This window comes from Aythya ferina (genome assembly GCF_964211825.1).
Source record: "Aythya ferina genome assembly, chromosome: 8".
NCBI lineage: Eukaryota > Metazoa > Chordata > Aves > Anseriformes > Anatidae > Aythya > Aythya ferina.
In genome coordinates this window covers 8,264,020-8,282,712 of record NC_140304.1, presented here as the reverse complement: position 1 = coordinate 8,282,712, position 18,693 = coordinate 8,264,020, and the positions used below count along the sequence as shown (strand labels likewise).

At 44.4% G+C, this 18,693-nt stretch overlaps 1 protein-coding gene across 3 annotated transcripts in view; it reads right to left on the bottom strand.

The window, feature by feature from the left end:
* Positions 1 to 5,657, bottom strand: part of DENND1B (DENN domain containing 1B) — a 163,039-nt gene extending 157,382 nt beyond the window's left edge. For 2 of the 3 annotated variants that reach the window (XM_084528130.1, XM_084528133.1), the window contains exon 1: positions 5,581 to 5,657. In XM_084528130.1, the coding sequence (XP_084384256.1) occupies positions 5,581 to 5,642 (62 nt within the window). In that variant the 5' untranslated portion in view covers positions 5,643 to 5,657. Of the gene's footprint in view, positions 1 to 654; positions 852 to 5,580 lie in introns of those variants that run through there. The other variant, XM_084528132.1, reaches the window with a different exon arrangement.
* Between the last annotated feature and the right edge of the window lie 13,036 nt (positions 5,658 to 18,693).

Below are 18,693 nucleotides of genomic sequence, written 5' to 3'. Positions count from 1 at the left end.
CCACCAAGGTCCTTCCTTCACACCAAGTGCCACCTCCCCGTGACCTTGCCCAAGCTGAGCTCGTTTCACCCCTCCACGCGTCCCTGGGCTGTTTTTAAGATCAACCAGCCCCCCTGTGCCAAACACCCGGCCAGGGCTCCCCGCTCCACCACCACCGGGCACACTTAGTGGGGGAATCCCTCACCACCACCCCCTACATCTGCTCTTCCAGAAGACCCCTCCCAGGCTCCTTCCTCACACGCAGCAGTGTCAGAGCCCCGGAAGGGCTGCTCGGCAGCAGCCCTGTCCCTGTCCCTGTCCCTGCCCACCCGGGTCCCCCCGGCTGCACCTGCCGCAGGGGCAGGCTGCGGAGCGGCCCCGCAGCCCTACCCCGGCCCCGCCACCATTTTACCACCGAGCCCAGGGGCGCTGCCCCCCCCCCTCCGGTCCCCGGGGGCTGGCGGGCGGCGAGGGGCGGCCGCGGGGCTCCCCCCGCCGCCGGTCGCCCCCGTGCCCGGCCCCCGTGCCCGGCTGTCACTCAGCGGCCGGTGGGCGCCCCGCCGCCTCCCTCCCTCCCCTCTCTCCCTTCCCTTCCCTTCCCTTCCCCTCCTTTCCCCTCCTCTCCTCCCCCGCCGCGCCGGGCGGGCCCGGCAGGCCCCGAGGCCCCTCACTCACTTGATCCTGCTGTCCATGGCTGCATCGCGGGCCCCGGCCGGCACGCAGGGAGGGCGGCGGGGAGGGACGGGCGGGAGGGCAGCGCCGGCCCCGCTCCCCCCTTGGGCCCCGGGGGCGGCTCAGCGCGGCGGCGGGCGGCGGCCCATGGCTGCTCCCCTGCGCTGCGCTGCGCTGCGCTCCCCCGGCTCGGGCCGCGACTGCGGCGGGGAGCGGCGGCGCCGCCTCCTCCCCCCGGCTCGCAGTTCCTGTTGCGGCGGCTCCGGCACCTTCTGGCGGCCAGGAAGGGCCCGGCCACGGCGGCACCTGAGCCTCAGGGCCCGGGGGTGCTCCGCCGCCGGGCCCCGGAGTAGCCCGGGGGGGCGCCCAGCCGGCCCCGGGCAGCCGCTGCCCGCTGCGCTGTCGGCGACAGGAGTGTCGCGACAGGCTGGCAGCATCGCCCCAGCCGGGCAGTGCGTCTCGGTCGCGGCCCTTTTTAATATGTGGTGGAGAAGTGAGGGGTTTTCTTGTTAAAGGTCATAAACTCGGGGTTGACCCGCGGTGACTTGGCCGGGCTGCAGCAGCTCGGGGAGGTGCCGGAGTAAGCGCAAACACACCTAAAAACGCTTTGTGCCCTCCAGTATTTCCAGTCGGTTTGGAAAGGAGGAAGAAACAACACTGGCCTCGAGAGTCTGCCAAGTCTCAATCAGCTGAGGTGCGCTGAGCAGCCCAGTGCCCACCTACACCAAGCACCCTTCAGCAGGAACATAGCATGGGTGTAAGGGAAAGCACACACACACACACACACACACGTACACACACACACACACACACACACACATACACCTACTTCTGCAACACCAGGCCAAAGAGAAGGCTTCGCTCATTTCACCCCCAGAAATCAATCATCGTATCAACAGTTGAAAAGAAGGAAAAGATTCAGGCCAATTATATATTAAACACATAAAACAGCATTAATGCATTACCGAGGCTGAAAGAATCGAATATTCAAAAGCCAGGAAATTACGAAGACGGGCTTTTCCAAAGCAATATCGTTTTGGCTTCATTACACATCCTACACACCTCACAGGATATAGATTAAATAATAATAAAACGTAGAGAATGTGCAGTGAACCCAACTGGATGTTGCGGCAGAAACGTTAGCTTTGGGAGTTTCCTGGTTTTCAAGTACTTACTTTCCCAGCTTTCATTTTACAAAAAGTCTTGGCTGTGTTTAGCAGACTGCATTTGCAGCTCCCCCTGAAGTAAATGAAATTGTCTGGGACTCTGCATCCGTAACACATAGCCATGCACTTCACATAGCTCGGGGTTTGGCTTTTAGAGAAATCATGAAACCTGGATCGTACACCACGAGAGGCCCTGGAAGCAGGCAGCCTTAACACACTGCTGCTAAATTTAACTTCTCTGATAAGATCAACCTGGACTAAAGGGCAGGGAACGAGTGGGTGCGGTGCCTGCCCGTGCTCCACACCCAGAGATGGGCAGAGCAAAGCAGGGACAGATAGCCCAAGCAGATAGCCCAAGCCACTGGGCTGTGATGCCAGAGGCAGAGCGGCCGCATCCTGTACGCAGGGGAAGTGGCAGAAATAAAAGGGCTGCAGCAGCAGCAGCGAGTCGAGCTGGGTGCAGCTCACTGAGAGTGCACGTGGGGAGGGAGGTGAATCGTGCCTGTACGCCTCTCTCTGCCTCCCTTCCGCCCTCCGTCTCGGGCCCTATATGCCCTATAAAACACACGGATTTCGAAACTCGTTGCCGCAAAAAATGGCCCACAATCTCGCTGGATTGAATTTGGATTGGGTGATTGCCCAAACAGTGAGACACTTTATGCATGGAAAAAAAATCAATTTTGAAGCATACCAGAAGGAGGACAAAAAGCTGTGTTTCAGGATTTTGGTAAACCAGTATTTTGGATTATATTAAATATTTTATAAGGCTGCTGTGAGTTTCTTTCACTCTTGTCCTAAACTACTGGTGCTTACCACTTTTCCGGACAGAAGAGCCATCTGACAGCCTGTCAGGTACGTCTGCTGTGCAGCCCTGGCCTGGCTCCAGGACTGGTGCCTTTCTGGGCTGATATGACCATCAGGTCCTTCAGAATTTATTTTGCTATAATTGGAGGAAAAAAAAAAAAAAAACAGGCAGGGTTTCTTTCCCAGAGTACCTACATGCCTTGTCACTAAGAGTAAAATGATCGGATCTTCAGGTGATAGATACACTGCCTCACGCCTTGCCTGCCTGCAGGAGGAGCAGAGAAAGTTCACGTGCAAAATAGAGGCCACACAAGATAAAACCCTGATGAGACGAGCCTCACATCTCTCACAGCCATTATTCCCGTCTCTGTGAAAACTTAAGGAGACCTCTCTGCCTAGGTTACACTTAGTTCGTATTTTCAAGACTGCCTTATAACCACAGCAGCTGGAGGGTTACTTTATTGCTATTTTTTAATGAAACACAATGTTTTAGGAAAGGTTCTGGTGTTCAAAACCACTTCTTCCTGCCTTGTTTTAACCCTGGGAAAGGGTTAAGGCAGAAGGAGAAACTGAAAGAAAATTCTGATAGCTACGCAGAGAATGGATTGCTTCAGCGTACTCTGAAGCTGCAAACATCTAGTTTACTTTTCATTAATATTTCTTTTTCTTTTCCAAATTAGAACAACAAAACAAGTGATATTTGGACTTTTCAGAGTCGGCTATTCTATCAGGTAATCCAGAAGACAAAGCATTTTTATTTATGCTTTGTATAACTGTAAAATGGCTGAAGTCTGCCTAAGTTCTCCTTAAAAGGTTAGCGTAGGGACTAGTATAAGAGGATTTGCTGGAGGCGGGGGGACAGGGGAGAAGAACACTTATTTCATAAGTATAAGCAATTAAAAACTTTGTAATTTAAAGATGAAGATTCCTACTCAATCTTAATTGTAGCTAGCCAGCAGTAAATACTCATTACTCATCTTTTTACCACTGTAATAATGTGAAGGAACCCTAAAGCTCCTAGAGGTACGTGTACCCACTGTTCAGCCCATCTGTGCTATCAGTAAAGGAGAGCTTGCTGCAATTCCAATGGGACCTGCAAGGCTCCGTTTTCTCCCTGACTAATTAACGCATCGCAGTAAGTATGAGCTTGCATGAAAGACCCCCAAAAGCTTACTTCACCCGAATCAGATAAGGAGAGGACGGAAACACCGACAGGACAGCTCGAACTCAAGGATCAACGTACCAAAATATGTAGGATACATTGGAGTTTATAACCAAATTCAGTATGGAAACAACAGGAGACATAGTTGAGAAACACCAAACAAAAGTCAAAAACGAGCATCCACATCCCTTCTAATATGGAGCAATCTGCCATTCTCTGCCAAATCAAAACCATGTGGGTTTGGGTCTATAAAAGTTATGCAGAGTGCAGTTCAAATCTCAAAAAGGGATATGAGAAACAGACAAGGAATGGCCACACATCATGTCACTTGGGAACAGTGGAGCAAGCAAGAAAAGTTACGTGAGAATCCAATCACTTTTTTAAAGCTGAAACCATTACGTACACACAGTTGGTGATTTTCTTTTGGCAGGGAGAAGGTAGAGGGGACAGGGAGAAGGGAAGAGCACACAGCCTGTGGAAACAACAATCCCTCTGTTAAGCATTTAGCATGGGGTGAATTTGAATCCTCCCCATGTGAACTGCAAACAAGTATGCTTCATGTGAGGAACCCGCAGGGACTGCAGGATTTACCCTACAAACAAAGGCAATCCTAGGAAATTATGGAGGTTTTAGGAATTGCTGACTGAATCCACCTCTGCACAGGTCAAATCTCCCACTCCCACTCCAACTGACTCCACCAAAGTTTTTTTGTTTGTTTGTTTTGTTTTGTTTTTTCCCTGCTCAGTTCTGAGTTAGTAGAGAGTTTTTGCCACTCCTGTAAGGCAGAGCACAGCCCTAATGAATTAAGGGATCTTAAGTATCACAGAAGCGTTCCTTGGCCAGGTATATTTAATTCAATAGTAAAACATACTACAAATTAAAACCAGAGAAACAAAAAAAGTCTTCCTCTTAAATGCTACCGAAAGCAGTAAGGAGATTTCCTGCAGAACACTGTTAGCAGAGCTTGCGGAAAAAAGATGTTCCCTCCTGGGAATATCAACAGGTTTGTCAAAAATGGCAAAGTAGGAAGAGATGCAACTTCCTATTGTGTGGTTATAACAAAACATTTCCTGGAACATGTTTGTATGATCAGAAATATATACCTTGTACCAAGAATTACTTCTTTGTTTGCCAGAAACTCTGCCAATATGGGGATTGCTTTTAGTCCTTGTTCCTTCAAGTGACTTCAAGTCATTTTATGCTATCTCAGCTGCTACCAGTGCAGCTCCTAACAATGTAATCACCTAATCACACCTCACAGACTTGGAAAACATTTCTTAGAGCAAAATACTGACCTCACGGAGAATTTGCTGTTCATTTCAATGGGATTGGAGATGATTTTCTTACCCCCTTGTTTGTTATGCGTACTCATCACAAATTGTAAATGCAGAAACAATGTAATCTCCCTACACAAAATCCTCCAAATCTGCACATTCACAAACATCAATTTACTGATTAAACTTCTTGGCCATAATACTAACAGGAGACAATACTTAAGAGAAAATACTTAAGAAACACAAGATACCTACACCAAGTCATTTCATAACTCGGCTTCTTTAGGCAGTCATTGACTCAAAGTAGACCTCTTCTAAGAAGCCTGTGAAGATTAACTAAACATATATAGTAAATATGCCTGCAATGATTCTTTGCATTTATTGACTATTTGCACAATTCATCCAACCATCTTTTTCATCTTTCAACATTATTTATTCTAAACAAACAAAAAAGTAAGAAGCTTAAGTTTTCCTGCATAAGAACAGTTTCTGATTTGAGAAAAATGCAAAGTAAATGTGATACCTTGAAAAGGTAGAGATGTGACTGAGTAGGACTTCTGTGTGAAACTTTTGTTGTGGTACCATTAAAGTTCAGGGATGCAACAACCCAGTAGCTGCCAATGTCCCCTCAGTAATGCTGCGTGCAAAGGCTAATCTGCCCAAACATGCATGCCCAGGTAAACACGGTCATAAATTAATCAGTGAGCACCCAGGGAGAGATCACTACTTAGATAGGAATGATGATTTCCAGGCTTTGTAATCAATACATCCTACCAAGGAGCCTGAGAAAGCAGGTCTTCTTAATCAGGTCAGCTGGCGTAGCTGTCAAACTCATCAGCTTACATTAGTATGCCGATTTAAAATGAACATTTTTATCACGATCAGTAACAGGACAAGTCGTTGCGTAGAAACTACCTGACTTGAAAATACATGACCCAGTTTGTATAAGATAGAATCATGATACTTTTTTGTTCTTTTTAGCTGTTTTTGTTGCTATGTGGAAAAGGTTTTGAAATATTCCATGCATTTTCTATAAAGCAAGTGTCAAAATCTCTTTTGATTCTGAAATCAGACGCTTGTGCTACAAATGAAATTGTACTTAGTAAAACTTTAAATTGGAAGTTTAACAAAGAGGCCAGAGGAATTTATATGAATGCACATTCAGACTACAGAGTTTTAAGAGCTAAAATACTCAAAAGGTTAAATGTTTATGATATGACTATGTTAAGCATTTGTTTGTAGGTAGCATTTGCAAATCCTCACAATCTGATCTTTAGTACCTTTTGTTAGTTAGTGCCATAGCCTGCAGAAGATGTCAAGTACACAACTAGTAAATATTTACAAGCCTTCAGAAGGTTTAACCAGGCATTTGCTTTACCCATGTAGTCTTAATGTCTTACCAGGGGTCTGTATATAAATTTAGAAAAAAAAAAAAAGATAAATAATCTTTTCATGGATGCTGATCTCAGTTAATAGACAATTTCTGAAAAATCTTTATGTGAATTTCTCATTTATTCAGACAGGAGAGCTGACAATCTAACAGCAGAACAAACCACCCGGCAGCTCTACTGCCCAAATCCAGCTTCGGCCTGCGAATACCAAGCATTTCTCGGTGGACGTTGATTATTCACAGGAGTGTCTGAAAACAAGCAGTGGTCTTTGCCCAGCTTCTGCTCAGATACGAGTCAGGCACCTCCAGCTGCCCCCCTGCGAGCACGTTCAAAGAAATGAACTACTGACAAGAGAAACTGAACTGCTCTCTTCTGATTGTCAAAAAAAAAAAAAAACACTCCCACAAAGGTTCAAGAAACACTGATGGCCACGCCAAGGGAAAGTATCCAGCTCTTTCCCACAGTTAGTGATTACTGTGGAGATTTTTTCAGTCCAGCAGATAGTTTTCTAAGCATGAATGTTTTAGTGAGGCAGTGGGGTCAGCCGATACCTTTCCATATGCATGGCTTCTGTAGAAGTAAATCACTCATTCACATCATTTGCAAGTAAAAAACTCTTACCAGCTTGAACACATTCCTGCTGAGTAAATTCAGTTCATCTCTTAAAGCAAGGATATACTCTTCACACTTCTCATATATATATGTATTTTAAATGCTGTGGGTTGTTGGCTACCTGATGAATCTCGTACTCGTTATAATTACCATGGAGCAAGATTTCTTGCCATATTTGAAGGTTATTTTTAAAAAGTTCTACTCACGACAATAAGAAATTGTTTTCTATCAGCCAAAAACAAACAAAAAAAAGCCATACTGTTGTAATCTTCTGAATGTGGCTTCTTGCAGTGAGGCCAAATATACATAAAATTAGGAACTGAACTTTATTAACATGAAAGTGTGTTAGAAGTGTGCAAGCTGTTTTGGAAACTGTCTGCTGTGTCTACCAAAAAGATTCCAAACCAGTAAATCAGGCCATAGTAAGTATTAAAAGAACAGTTTCCAGCTGTTTATTTATCATGGATTTAGGCCCTCTGTATGCACTGGCAAAACTATGAAAAACTATACACTGACATATGTTTTGTATGGAAATCAGTTATAGCAAAAAGCCTATTTCTCAGATCTACAAACAGTATTGGACTTACGATTAGCCAATAGCAGTGGCAAATTCTCATATTTATTTGCATATAGAGTGAAAAGCACTGTAAGGTTTCCCCATCAGGATGTCCTGCAGTTTCTGTAGTCCACATGCTGGTATTGCGGCTGACAGAACATGAAGCCCACAGTGCCAGCGTCTTAGGCCACATATTTGTCCTTGTGTTTTACTCATCATTGCACCAGATAATTCAGCAATAGCATTTCTTCTTAGAAAAAGGCACCTTTCCTCTAATAACATAAAATTAATTGCTTAATACTGTTTCTCTAATGAAAAAATAGTGATGTTGCACAACATATGAATCATAATGTAGGTAGATATACAGCGAGCTTTCTGAAGATTTCCCACACCTCTGTTGCTATAACTGAGTCATGCAATTGGATCTCAGATAAATCACTGAAACATCACACACATCTTCTGCTGCTTTCTTCATATAAAGGTATAAGGACAATTGACCCCGTTATCTTTGTGTTAAATAGATATAAGCATTTCAGACAGATGGCTTTAGATCACTATATATATATATATTTGCCATCTCTGAGTCATCACTGGATCAGATATTGAAGGCACTAAACTGACTGAGAGATTCTAAGCACAGCAGATGTGAGCATAATCTCCAGTAATCAACTAATAAAGTAAACGACCATGACCAGTTGGATACTTACTGAAGATATTGAGTTTAATATCTGGCTATAATAAGATGGGCAGACGGGCATAACAGCTCAAGAAAAGCAAGACTGTCCTGGGGCAGTATGTGCACGCATTGTACAGCTGATGACATTAATTACTGGAGATAGTCCAGCTGCCTACTGCAACCACTGGAGCTGTAGAGCCAGTTTAAGAGCAGACAAACAGTAGGACTGCACGCTGCCTGGCATTTGAGAAGATGCACCTGAGAATTCAGAAAGACAGCAGCAGCTACCCCAGGGCAGCCAGCCACCTCACCTTTTGATTGCAGGACTTCAGCCCTCGCTGATGTAAATGGGAGTCAAGGGTACTCAGCAGTTCTCAAGCATCTCTGGAAGTCTGCCGCAGGATCAGGCCATTTTGTTCTTAGAGTGCCAGACAGGCACAGAAATTAAATCATATTGTTATTACTTATTTTGCACAGAATTCTCCATCTGCTGCTTTTCTCAATAGTTCCATTAGAAAGTCATTCTGCCTCGTACTCTATTATTAACAGATGTTGGAGCAGAATGATGTCTCTGTGTTCCTGGGACAGTTCGAAGTCTTGCTGAGTGCAAACCTCCGTGTGCTCCCCTAGCACCAAACTGACACTGCAGCAAAGCAGCTCCCTGCCACATGAAACCCCACAGGTGGGAAGGGACCTCCAGAGGTCACCTCATCCAGCCTCCTGCTCGGAGCAGGTTGTAGAGGAGCAGCTGCTCAGATGCTGTGGAAGCATCGCCTGCTCCAGCCACCCTCACTGGACTCGCTTCAGTGCGTCAGTGTCTTTCTTGGGATGGGAAGCCCAGAGCTGGATGCAGTGATCCAGCCCCACAAATCTTAAAGAGGGGACCAAAGACTTCCCCTCAGCAGCTGCCTGTCTTCTCACTGACAGACCCCAGAGCACGGTTGGCCTTTTTTGCTGGAAGGATGTGGCGCTGCCTCACATTCAGCACACTGCCCACCAGATTCCCCAGGTCTTGTTCTGCAGTACCGCTTTCTGGCCAGGGAACCCCCACCTGTACCTTGAGTGACCACCTCATTCTAGGATGCCAGCTGCTTCAGGAGCTCAGCTGACAGCTCCAGGCCAGCTGTTTTGCTGCTGTGACCAAAGCCAGTGGCAGCCCTGGTGAGGGCCTGCCTGCCCCTTCCCTGGGAGCTGCATGTGCCCTGGGGTTTCTGTGCCAGGCCCCGGTGGAGCTGCACTGTAGCAACACCAGCACCCCGTCTCCTACCTCCCCGTTTCTCACCCCTATCCTGCCCTGCTGACTCAATATCTGGTGGATTGGTTCCAGACCTAGCCCAGATCCTGTCACAGAGACTTCATGTCCTGACTTCTTGTCAGCAAGGCCGATGCCCTGCCTGCCTCAGTGCCACCTTACCCCTTGCTGCCCGTTCCCTGACACGCTGTCACAGGAGCATGGGGCTTGGTGTCTGCCACAATTGCCAAGCAGATTGCATTGGCCTTTGCTAACATCAGCCGGTGCTGTCAGCCCCTTGAATGTTCCCTCCTGGTCCCGCTGACCCATATACAACCAAGGGGCTGAAGCACTCCCCAGCTGCATTTGTCTCTGCCTGTGGGTGCTGCACGTCGCCACAGATTCTGCTAGCACACCTAGGGAGCCAGCAGATGAGAGGACTGCCTTCAACCTGCACCTTTTCAACCAGTTCTTCCTCATTTGTGAGTAACAAGTCCAGCAGAGCACCTCCCCTAGTCTCCTGTCAATCACCTGCTTCAGGAAAATGTCTTCAGCACGCTACAGAAACCGCCTGGATTGCTCGGGCACGGCCCTGTTCCCATTCAAGCAGATACCAGGTGCGTGAAGCTCTCTGTGAGCACCAGCGCCTGTCCTAAAGAGGCACTCAGATAAAACAGAACTGAACAGTAATTCATGTCTATACATGCAGCATGTTTAGACCTCTCATAACCCTGCACACACATTAGATGAGGATGAAACTCATCATGCACACCATAGCATCACCCAGCAGCACAGAGCAGGAAATGCAGCTAGAGCTGCGGTGCAACTGCAGCCAGCAGGACAATGCAGGCTGACACAGCACTGAGGCAAGACACTGAGACATCAAGCAAGACAGCATCCTTTTAAGTCCTCGATTTGATGTTGACTCTGAAGAAGTGGGGATCACCACATCCTGCTCATCACTACCACTCCTTGGAGCAGTTCTTCTCATGATACTTCTGCCCCAAGACAGCCTTAGCAGCACACGACAACTGATGGGCTACATTAAAGTATCATCTTGAAATGCTCATTTACAAGAGTAAAGTTTTTTATTTCTGTTGCAATGTCCTGAAAAACAAAGCAATGGTATCTCCCAAGGATCTTGGTGGTGTTAGCATGTAATTTCACTGCATCAGGTGGTCTAAAGGTGTGTTCCTACTGTTCTGCTAACTCCGTAGTTTCTTTGATGCCAGCTGTCAAACACAGTGGTTTGTGCTCAGGCTCTACCATGCTTCTATGGCAAAGATTATGAAGAGCACTGCAAAAAGCATTGTGAAAACTGTTATCATTCAGAGCTTCATAGTTTTCTCATCTCATCTGGTATTGATTATTAACATTCAATGTACGTAGGTTCATCAAGGCCAGGGCAGTTCCCCAGACCAGTTAGTCTGAAATTTGCCAAGTGAAAATATTTTGGATAGCTTAATAAATATTCCTGTTGCCATCATTTACACTTAATGTGAGTATATCTGTTAAAGACATGTGACCCCACAGTTTCAATCATTTGTTCCACATTTCCTATTAAATTACAAACCATTTTGAACTGTATTTTTCCCCTCAAATAACATAGTAAGCTTGGCAAGTGGGAAGACACAGGGAATAGTTTTACAAAACAATATGTCATTTTTCTTTCTCAAAGAACACGTCAGCCACTAGCAGACTCAGGAGATCTAACCCATATGAGCGTTCCTCGAATGTGTTACAAAACGCAGGCAGAATCTTGCAAAAGAAATTTCTTTCTCCAATTTATAAACTTGAGATTGGAATTAGGTCTAATCCATCATTCAATATAGTTAATGAAAAAAAAAAATCATAATAAAAAATGCCTTTCTCTGTTTTCCATAGTAAAACTATAGGATATTTCCAGGCACTGGTTAAGTGAATAAAACATGTTTTGAACTGTAGGACCTCCTTAACGAGCTCCTCGCTTATCCTGAAAACATGGTACACTGTAATTCTGATGTGACACAACTTATTTTCAGTTTTGTAATCTATAGAGTACATTAAAATTACATACAGTGCAAAGCATTCTGTTCCCAATCTGCTCATGTCATAGAGGCTGTTTCATACTAGACATGGCGAGAGGGGCTTTAGATGGTCTGTGGTGTTGGTAAACTGATCAAAATGCCTCAAGATGCTTTCTGCTGTTTTCACAAGACTACCCTTGTTATGCTATCAGTGAACAATTTGAATTTCTAATTATGTGGTCACCAACTTGCAACAACAGTAACCAAAAGAAATCATTTGTTAAAGTAATGACACATTCTTTCTTATTGTGTGATGATTTCTGGCCTGCTGAAGAAGTCAAGCAGTATTTCCAGCAAATCTGGGCATCAACCAACACGAACTACCTTTAACACACACAGCAAGGAGCATCCCCCCAGCCCATCTGCCGCGTCCTGCTGCACGAGCAATGCGTGTAGCTCAACAGAGCCGCTGAGATATCGCAGAGCAGGGTTCTGCTGCCACAGCTGCTCTGCTGGTGAACTCACCCTGGAGTTACAGAGCTGCCCATGCTAACACCCAGCCGATTAACTAGGGACAAGCGAGGGTCTTCAGACAACTCCCTCCCCCATTTCCTGGTGACTGTTTCCACAATTATGCATCCAAGAATGAGTACTTGCAGAACCAGGCCATGGAAATATCTGCCAGAGAATCTTTTTCTTGATACCATAAAACCAAATCTGCAATCCCCTCACTGCTTTAGAAGAAGCTATATTGAAAACATATGTCCTGCAGCTGTACTGCAAGGCAAATAGGAGGCTGAACGACTGGGACAGCACTGACTGACCTGCGACCTGCTCGGGAGTTTTCTCTCTGCTGCCTTTGCTGTTAATTTGCTGTCTTTTTCCTCAAACAGAGGGGATTTGCAGAAACATCACGGAACTAACAGGTGCTTGGGAACAAGACAGTGTCCTAAGGAATAAGACCTAGTGGTGAGAAACCTGCCAGTGTTCTTCGACAGAAAAGTTGCACTTTCTTTTCTAAATGGACCAGCATGCTTTTATATGACATGAAAAAACAATGATATATACACAAAAGTAGGAAAAAAAAAAAAAAAAAAAAAAACAGTACACTGTGATTAATTAACCTTTTTTTAAAATTTCTCTCCGTCCTTAGCATGTCTTCAGATTTCCCTGTCTAATCATTTGTACCTATGGAATACTTACAATTTGTAAATGTCCTGTCTGCCCGAGAATTACCCTGGGAATGTCAATTAGCATTTTGTGTTTCACAGAATATTTTCCTGATGCTCATAAGTTCTGCAATCATTTTTGGGTAAAAAGTTAATAGTACTAAACTACTTGTGCAATCTGAACATTCAGAGAATAAACCTTGACTTGACTACACTGAGTTCAACCTTGTCCGTTCTGATATTTTTCCAAATATTCTCAAAATTATTTTCCTCACTGTGTTTTTTCTCTTTCATATTCCTATGTCGGCAGATTCCTCCTCTCTGTAGGTAGTTCCTTGTCCTCAGTCTCCAGCGCTCTGTGCAGTTCTGCTGCCACTTATTGTTCAGATCCATCTTCTGTTCTCCTGCCACCAAACTCTTCCTGTGCCGAACTGAGGCACAGCCACCAGATAAAGCCTTTAGCACTGGGATGAAGTTGTGTTTCCCATTAAAAAAAAAAAAAAAAAAAAAAAAAAAACAAAAAAAAAAAAAAACTTTAATTCACTAGCTTATGTATAAATTGATCTTGAAATGCCTGGCTGAATATACAGCGTGCCTGAAACAAGAGCAGGAGAGGTCCCTCCGTCCCCTGCCACAGTTTGTGTGAACCTGTGTGGATCCAGCAGAAGACTGATTCAGTGTGGCAGGGGTGGGGGCTGAAGGAGACCAGTACTTTCACCCAAACAGAAACACAGGGTCCTCAGCAAATATGAGGGTGTTCTCTGGGCAGGGAGAAGAGTGTGATGATGCTAAACCAGAGGAGAGGAGAACACAAAGGTCTCTTTGTCAAGTTTCCAAGAGACAGTTGCCTTCACCCGTTCGTGGTGGCAGAATGCTCCCCCCGGCCCGCTAACAAAGCTCGCCAGACACCCGCCCGCAAATACTTCACGCATCACTTCACTGCACAGACCCTTCTGTCCTCAGCATTTGTCCTGTATCAGTTTTTATCCACTGTGTCCTTGCAGACTCCTCCTGGGGAACCAGTAACTTCACCTATGAGACTGCTGTCACAGAAAGCAGCGCTGCCATTCCCAGCGAGCCCAGTGAATTTGTAACTGGGACTTGGGACCATAAGCATTAATGTATGATCTTTTTCACGGGCAAAGCTGTCTGATCAGATTCTGTCAGCAGGGAATCACAGACCAAGTTCCTGTCGGGGATCATTACCGGTTTGTTTTCCAAGCGTCAGTACAAAAAGCCCCCAAACTAAGAGGTCAGCTGTTAAATTTGGCACCCCCCAAACTCAGCTGTTAGCAACAGAAATGCAGAGAGCACTCCGAATCAAGAAGTTGCACACAGTCACGCTGCTTCTGTCTACTGCACCTTTAGACACTGAAGGATGTTTGTGCAGCAACAGGAAATTCATTTTGTGCTCATTCAAACGCACTTCGTTACCAGATGAGTCACTGTGGTCTTCCTCTCCTGACACAAGTTTGTGTTTGTTTGCTTTTCCAGTTTTCACTTTGCATACGCGAACGCTCTCCTCCATCCACTTGTAAAGTTCACTGTTATCTTGGTAATGTTTTTCCATTTCTCAGAACAGCTTCATGCTTTTTAAAATCCTCCTAAGCCCAAAATAACAGCCTGCACTTAAACGCAGGAATAGAAATGTCAGAGGAGACAGATTTTGCCCCAGATCATTAACATCAGTCTATCTTCACAGAAGTTAGGTGATTTATGCCAGCTGATGTTTTGGCTCTGCATTTTAGGCTTCCAATAAGAAAGTATAGAAACAATACTGACAGGGATCTAGAGAGTTATAAAAAAATAGACTTGAAAATATTATTTTAAGATTTCATTTGCGCATTTTTGTATAAAACCCAAATGTTTACTAATCAGGTCAAAGCATGTGTCTATTCAGGAGCCATCACAGTATTGTTGAAGAATTTGGCAAAATTCTCAGCTCTACGCTAGTTTATAGCTCTTTTTGCCAGAATGCTCTGTCATTTTCCAAGAAATGTGTATTTCTTGGACTCATTGTCCCAGCTGGTTTATTGATTTCATGGTTTGCCTTTCCAAATCACTGTTCCAGCTCATTGATGATTCTATCCAGTGCTGGTTACACAAAATGTTGCTGAAAGTTATCTTTACTTTGAAAAGCCATGTGTTGACCAGTATTTTTAGTTGACAGATATACTTAGCCAAGCTGACAATCTCCAAATTTTCTACTTCTGTGTTTTTTCCGCAGAAGGCAATGAGCTGTTTTCTGCAATAAACTCTTCTGTTTTGCCCATACTTATGGCCACAATCCACACTCTAAATCACTGTCTGCATTATTTTAACATAAATCCCCTTTCAAATACCCTTCTAATTCAATGGCATGCTGTAAATCAAATGCACACTATTATAACTGCCTTGAGACTCTACTGGAGCTCTTCAAATATACTCTTTAAAAGCACTGAGTTTATGGCAAGCTTCAGGGTAAATTTACAGCATGATACACAAAGACTTAGTCACAGGATAAAATTCTGCATGCAGAGAAGCTTAATAGTTTGGTCTTCTCAAACACACAGGTGGTTCACTTTAGAAATATATATAGTCCCACTGAAGTTAATGGAATTACGTGTATGCTTAAGGTCAAGTATATGCCTAAGTATTTTCAGGAGTATCTCCGGTATTCCATTTATCTAAAGAGCTACACGTTTAAAATCTTACCTTTAGCAACCGGCTAGAATTTTTCTCTTCCAGAGTGCTTCATCGACTTTTGGGGTGGCTGCCAGATTCTGGTGCCTAGCAAAACTTGCTAAAAAGACTCCATTGGCTTAGATCATCAAGAGATTGGCTTCAGTTAGTCACACCGATTAAAACAATTTCTAACAAGTGGACCAGGGCAATACAGTCAGACACAAACTACCCCCAGGGGCATGTGTACGGCCATCTCAGCTCGTTCTTACAGTTTACAACAAGGAGGTACGCTACTGGTCTGCAGAGCTTTAGTAAGCAAAGGGGAACACAGGCAAAATGGCACTGCCTGTCTCACCCCCTGCAAGAAAAAAAAAAAAAAAAAAAAAAGGATATAAAACCTCAACACGATTCCCACCCACCCCTGGCCTGCCTCTTGTCCCTGCTCCCCAGGGACCATGGAGAAGCCCACCTCTGCCAGGCTGCCTCTGACTGCTTCTTTCTCTGCTTCGCATGCACGCCCCAGGCTGAAAGCATTTCTACCCAGCTGATTAGAAAGGATATCAAGATGACATCTGTGATGATGAAGACCACGAGCAGCATGAACAGTACTCCTCGTTGTTTGGTATAAATTAAGATATTAGACGTTTTCCAAGAGATTTCTACCAGAGCACAGCAGCTCCGCTGTAAACCTGCAGCAACAAACCAGGACTAACTCTGAAGAACAGCAATAAGGAACAAGCAGTCTACGCTTCAAAGCCCAACTTTCTGATCATCTTGTCAGCAGTAATAGGCTCCATTACAGACAGGACATGTTGAAAATGCTAAAAAAAATAATAATAAAAAAAAAAATAGACTGGCTAATAAACTGGTACAGCAGTTTTACTGTACCATAAGCCAAGAGAAAATGTCTCAATGTACTTGCCTTCCAAAGGAGTCCCAAAGGAGGAGTCCAGATTGCAATTTAAGTCTAGATTGCCTGATTTATTAAGCTCCTCTTCTGCTGAATTCAGCCGCCTACAGAAACTAATCCCAACATCATACCTTTTTGAGAAAGCTAAATATTATTCTCTATTCACCAGGCAGAGAACCTAAAACAGGAAGATTAAACAATTCACTGTACAGCACAGGGCAACTTATTGGCAACTGCAGACCACACAAATGCCACTTTCTGCTCCGGTGTTTCGGATCGGCACCAAACACTATGGTGAACAATTGCTTATTTTGTCTGAAAAACAGCTTCTCCCAATCCAACAGAACCCAGGTAACAAAGCATCCTTGTGCAGCCCCTCAGCTGTTTAGGAGGTCTTCCCACTAGGTCAGTGTCATAACATAGCTAATTAGCACAGATAGATTTATTAATTTACGGCCACTTCAGATCACACGATGAGGCTGTGGGTGCTAGCTGGAGGCCTGACGCAGTGCCTTCACTCACGTAGATGATTTCTTGCAGTGCATAACCACCTCGGTCAGTGACAATCCACATCAGACTTATCCACGAGCGTGTAAAGTCCTAGAACCACGGCCATCAAGCTTAGCTGCTCAACAGATATTAAAATTAAACATCCGATTATACATCATATTTCTGAGTGGCTTAAAATAGATGCCTGCCTTTACTATCATTTATACAATACCATAAACTTGAACAGAGAAATGAAGACACAAGCTCACTGATGTGTGACTGACCACGGATGATGTACAGATATTCAAAGCCTAGGGAATGTGTCACCCTAACCACCGGCCAGGTACCTACGGCTGGTGCTTAAGAAGATACTACAAAGAGGTAGAATTATCTCTCAGTGTTGTAATAAACTATACTAAAATAAGAAATGATAGCACAGACAAATATTTAAATTTTGTTTTAAGTAACGTGGAAGAAGTATGAGAAGTTCTAGAGAGGTCACCAAGACAACCTATTACTGAAACCCACTCTTATTAGAAAGCTGAATACAAACAGTTCTATCGTGAGCATTTTTAACTTTGCTTATATGAACCAGTGTCTTCTACTAATGATTTGTCAGAGTTATTCCTGAACGTGGCAGCTGACAGATTTCTTTATGAGATAATTATTGAACTGACAAACAAAGCTATTTTAGACTTCACATCAGAAATGATGTTATGGAAGACTTGCACATTCAAAATACATTTGAATTAAGTAATCAGAAGTGGATTCTAGTTAAATGGAAAAAGAAACAAATGTAGATCTAGAAGTATGATTTCTATTTCAAAAGGACATTTCCTTCTTTCTTCGGGAAGAGGAAACTAAGTAAACTGTCCTGAAGAAAGCAAAAATATGAGCACTAAGGAGCCTTGAAGTTTCCTTACATGAAGGAACTTGTAAGTTGGGAAAGCTTGGGAAGGGGCTCCAGGAGTAGCCAGGTCATAGCCATTTCCAAAAGAATTTTAGGAGTAAGCATGGAAGCTAATACAAGCCGATAAGGCTGGCACATCAGAGAAAAACAAAGCCAACAGCCACCACCTATGCCAGGTGAGGTATTTCCAGTAGAAACAAGCCAATGGTTCATCTAGTTTAGCAAAACAAATGCTGTGAGGGCAGCTGATCACAATTTCTCAACCGTCCTGGAAGCTGCTAGCACCAAACGCTATTAGCCTCAGTTATAACAATTGTGTTAAAAAAAAAAAAAAAAAAAAAAAAAAAAAAAAAAAAGGCTTTGTGGAGGGTTAGAGAGGAAATAAGGTTTCTTAGAAAAGTTTTGAAACAGCCTCCCAGTAGGGGCAGAGAGAGCAAACACCCAACTAGTTTTATAATACATTACGAAAGGACAAAGACTGTTGTTGCTTGGGTTAGACACGGAACCAGTGACCAAAAGGGTCCTTCCAGACCTCCACCCCAGGCCCTATCTTTAGCTTACTGCTCTCGCTTTTTCTAGATACCCTAATAAGTAAATGCACTTTCTTGCACTTTACTGAGTTGTACAATACGGCTTCAGGGAAAACAATAACCAAGCTCTTGTGCATGTTTTTCCCAGAGCCAGGGACTGGAGCCATGGCATTTGGACGAAAAAATCTTTATTCTTGCCCAGTTTTCTTCTGTGGAGCCAAAGTGTCTGATCCTGCTGGCATCCAGTTTCAGTTCTGATTTCAGTCCAGTAACCTGGTAACTCTGGACCGCGATCTTTTACGCTGCAGGGTTTTTGATGGTCTTTGTGGCCAAGTTTATCGTCACCACCCCTCACAGCACACTCTCTCTGCTGCCTGGGTTAGGTTGTTTGTCACTGTGCTTTCTGGCCTCTCTACCCTGAAGTTCACAGAACTGACATGTAAACTGCTTTTCTCCTTTACTCCTTTCTTTCCCTGATTGTACAAAATTGCT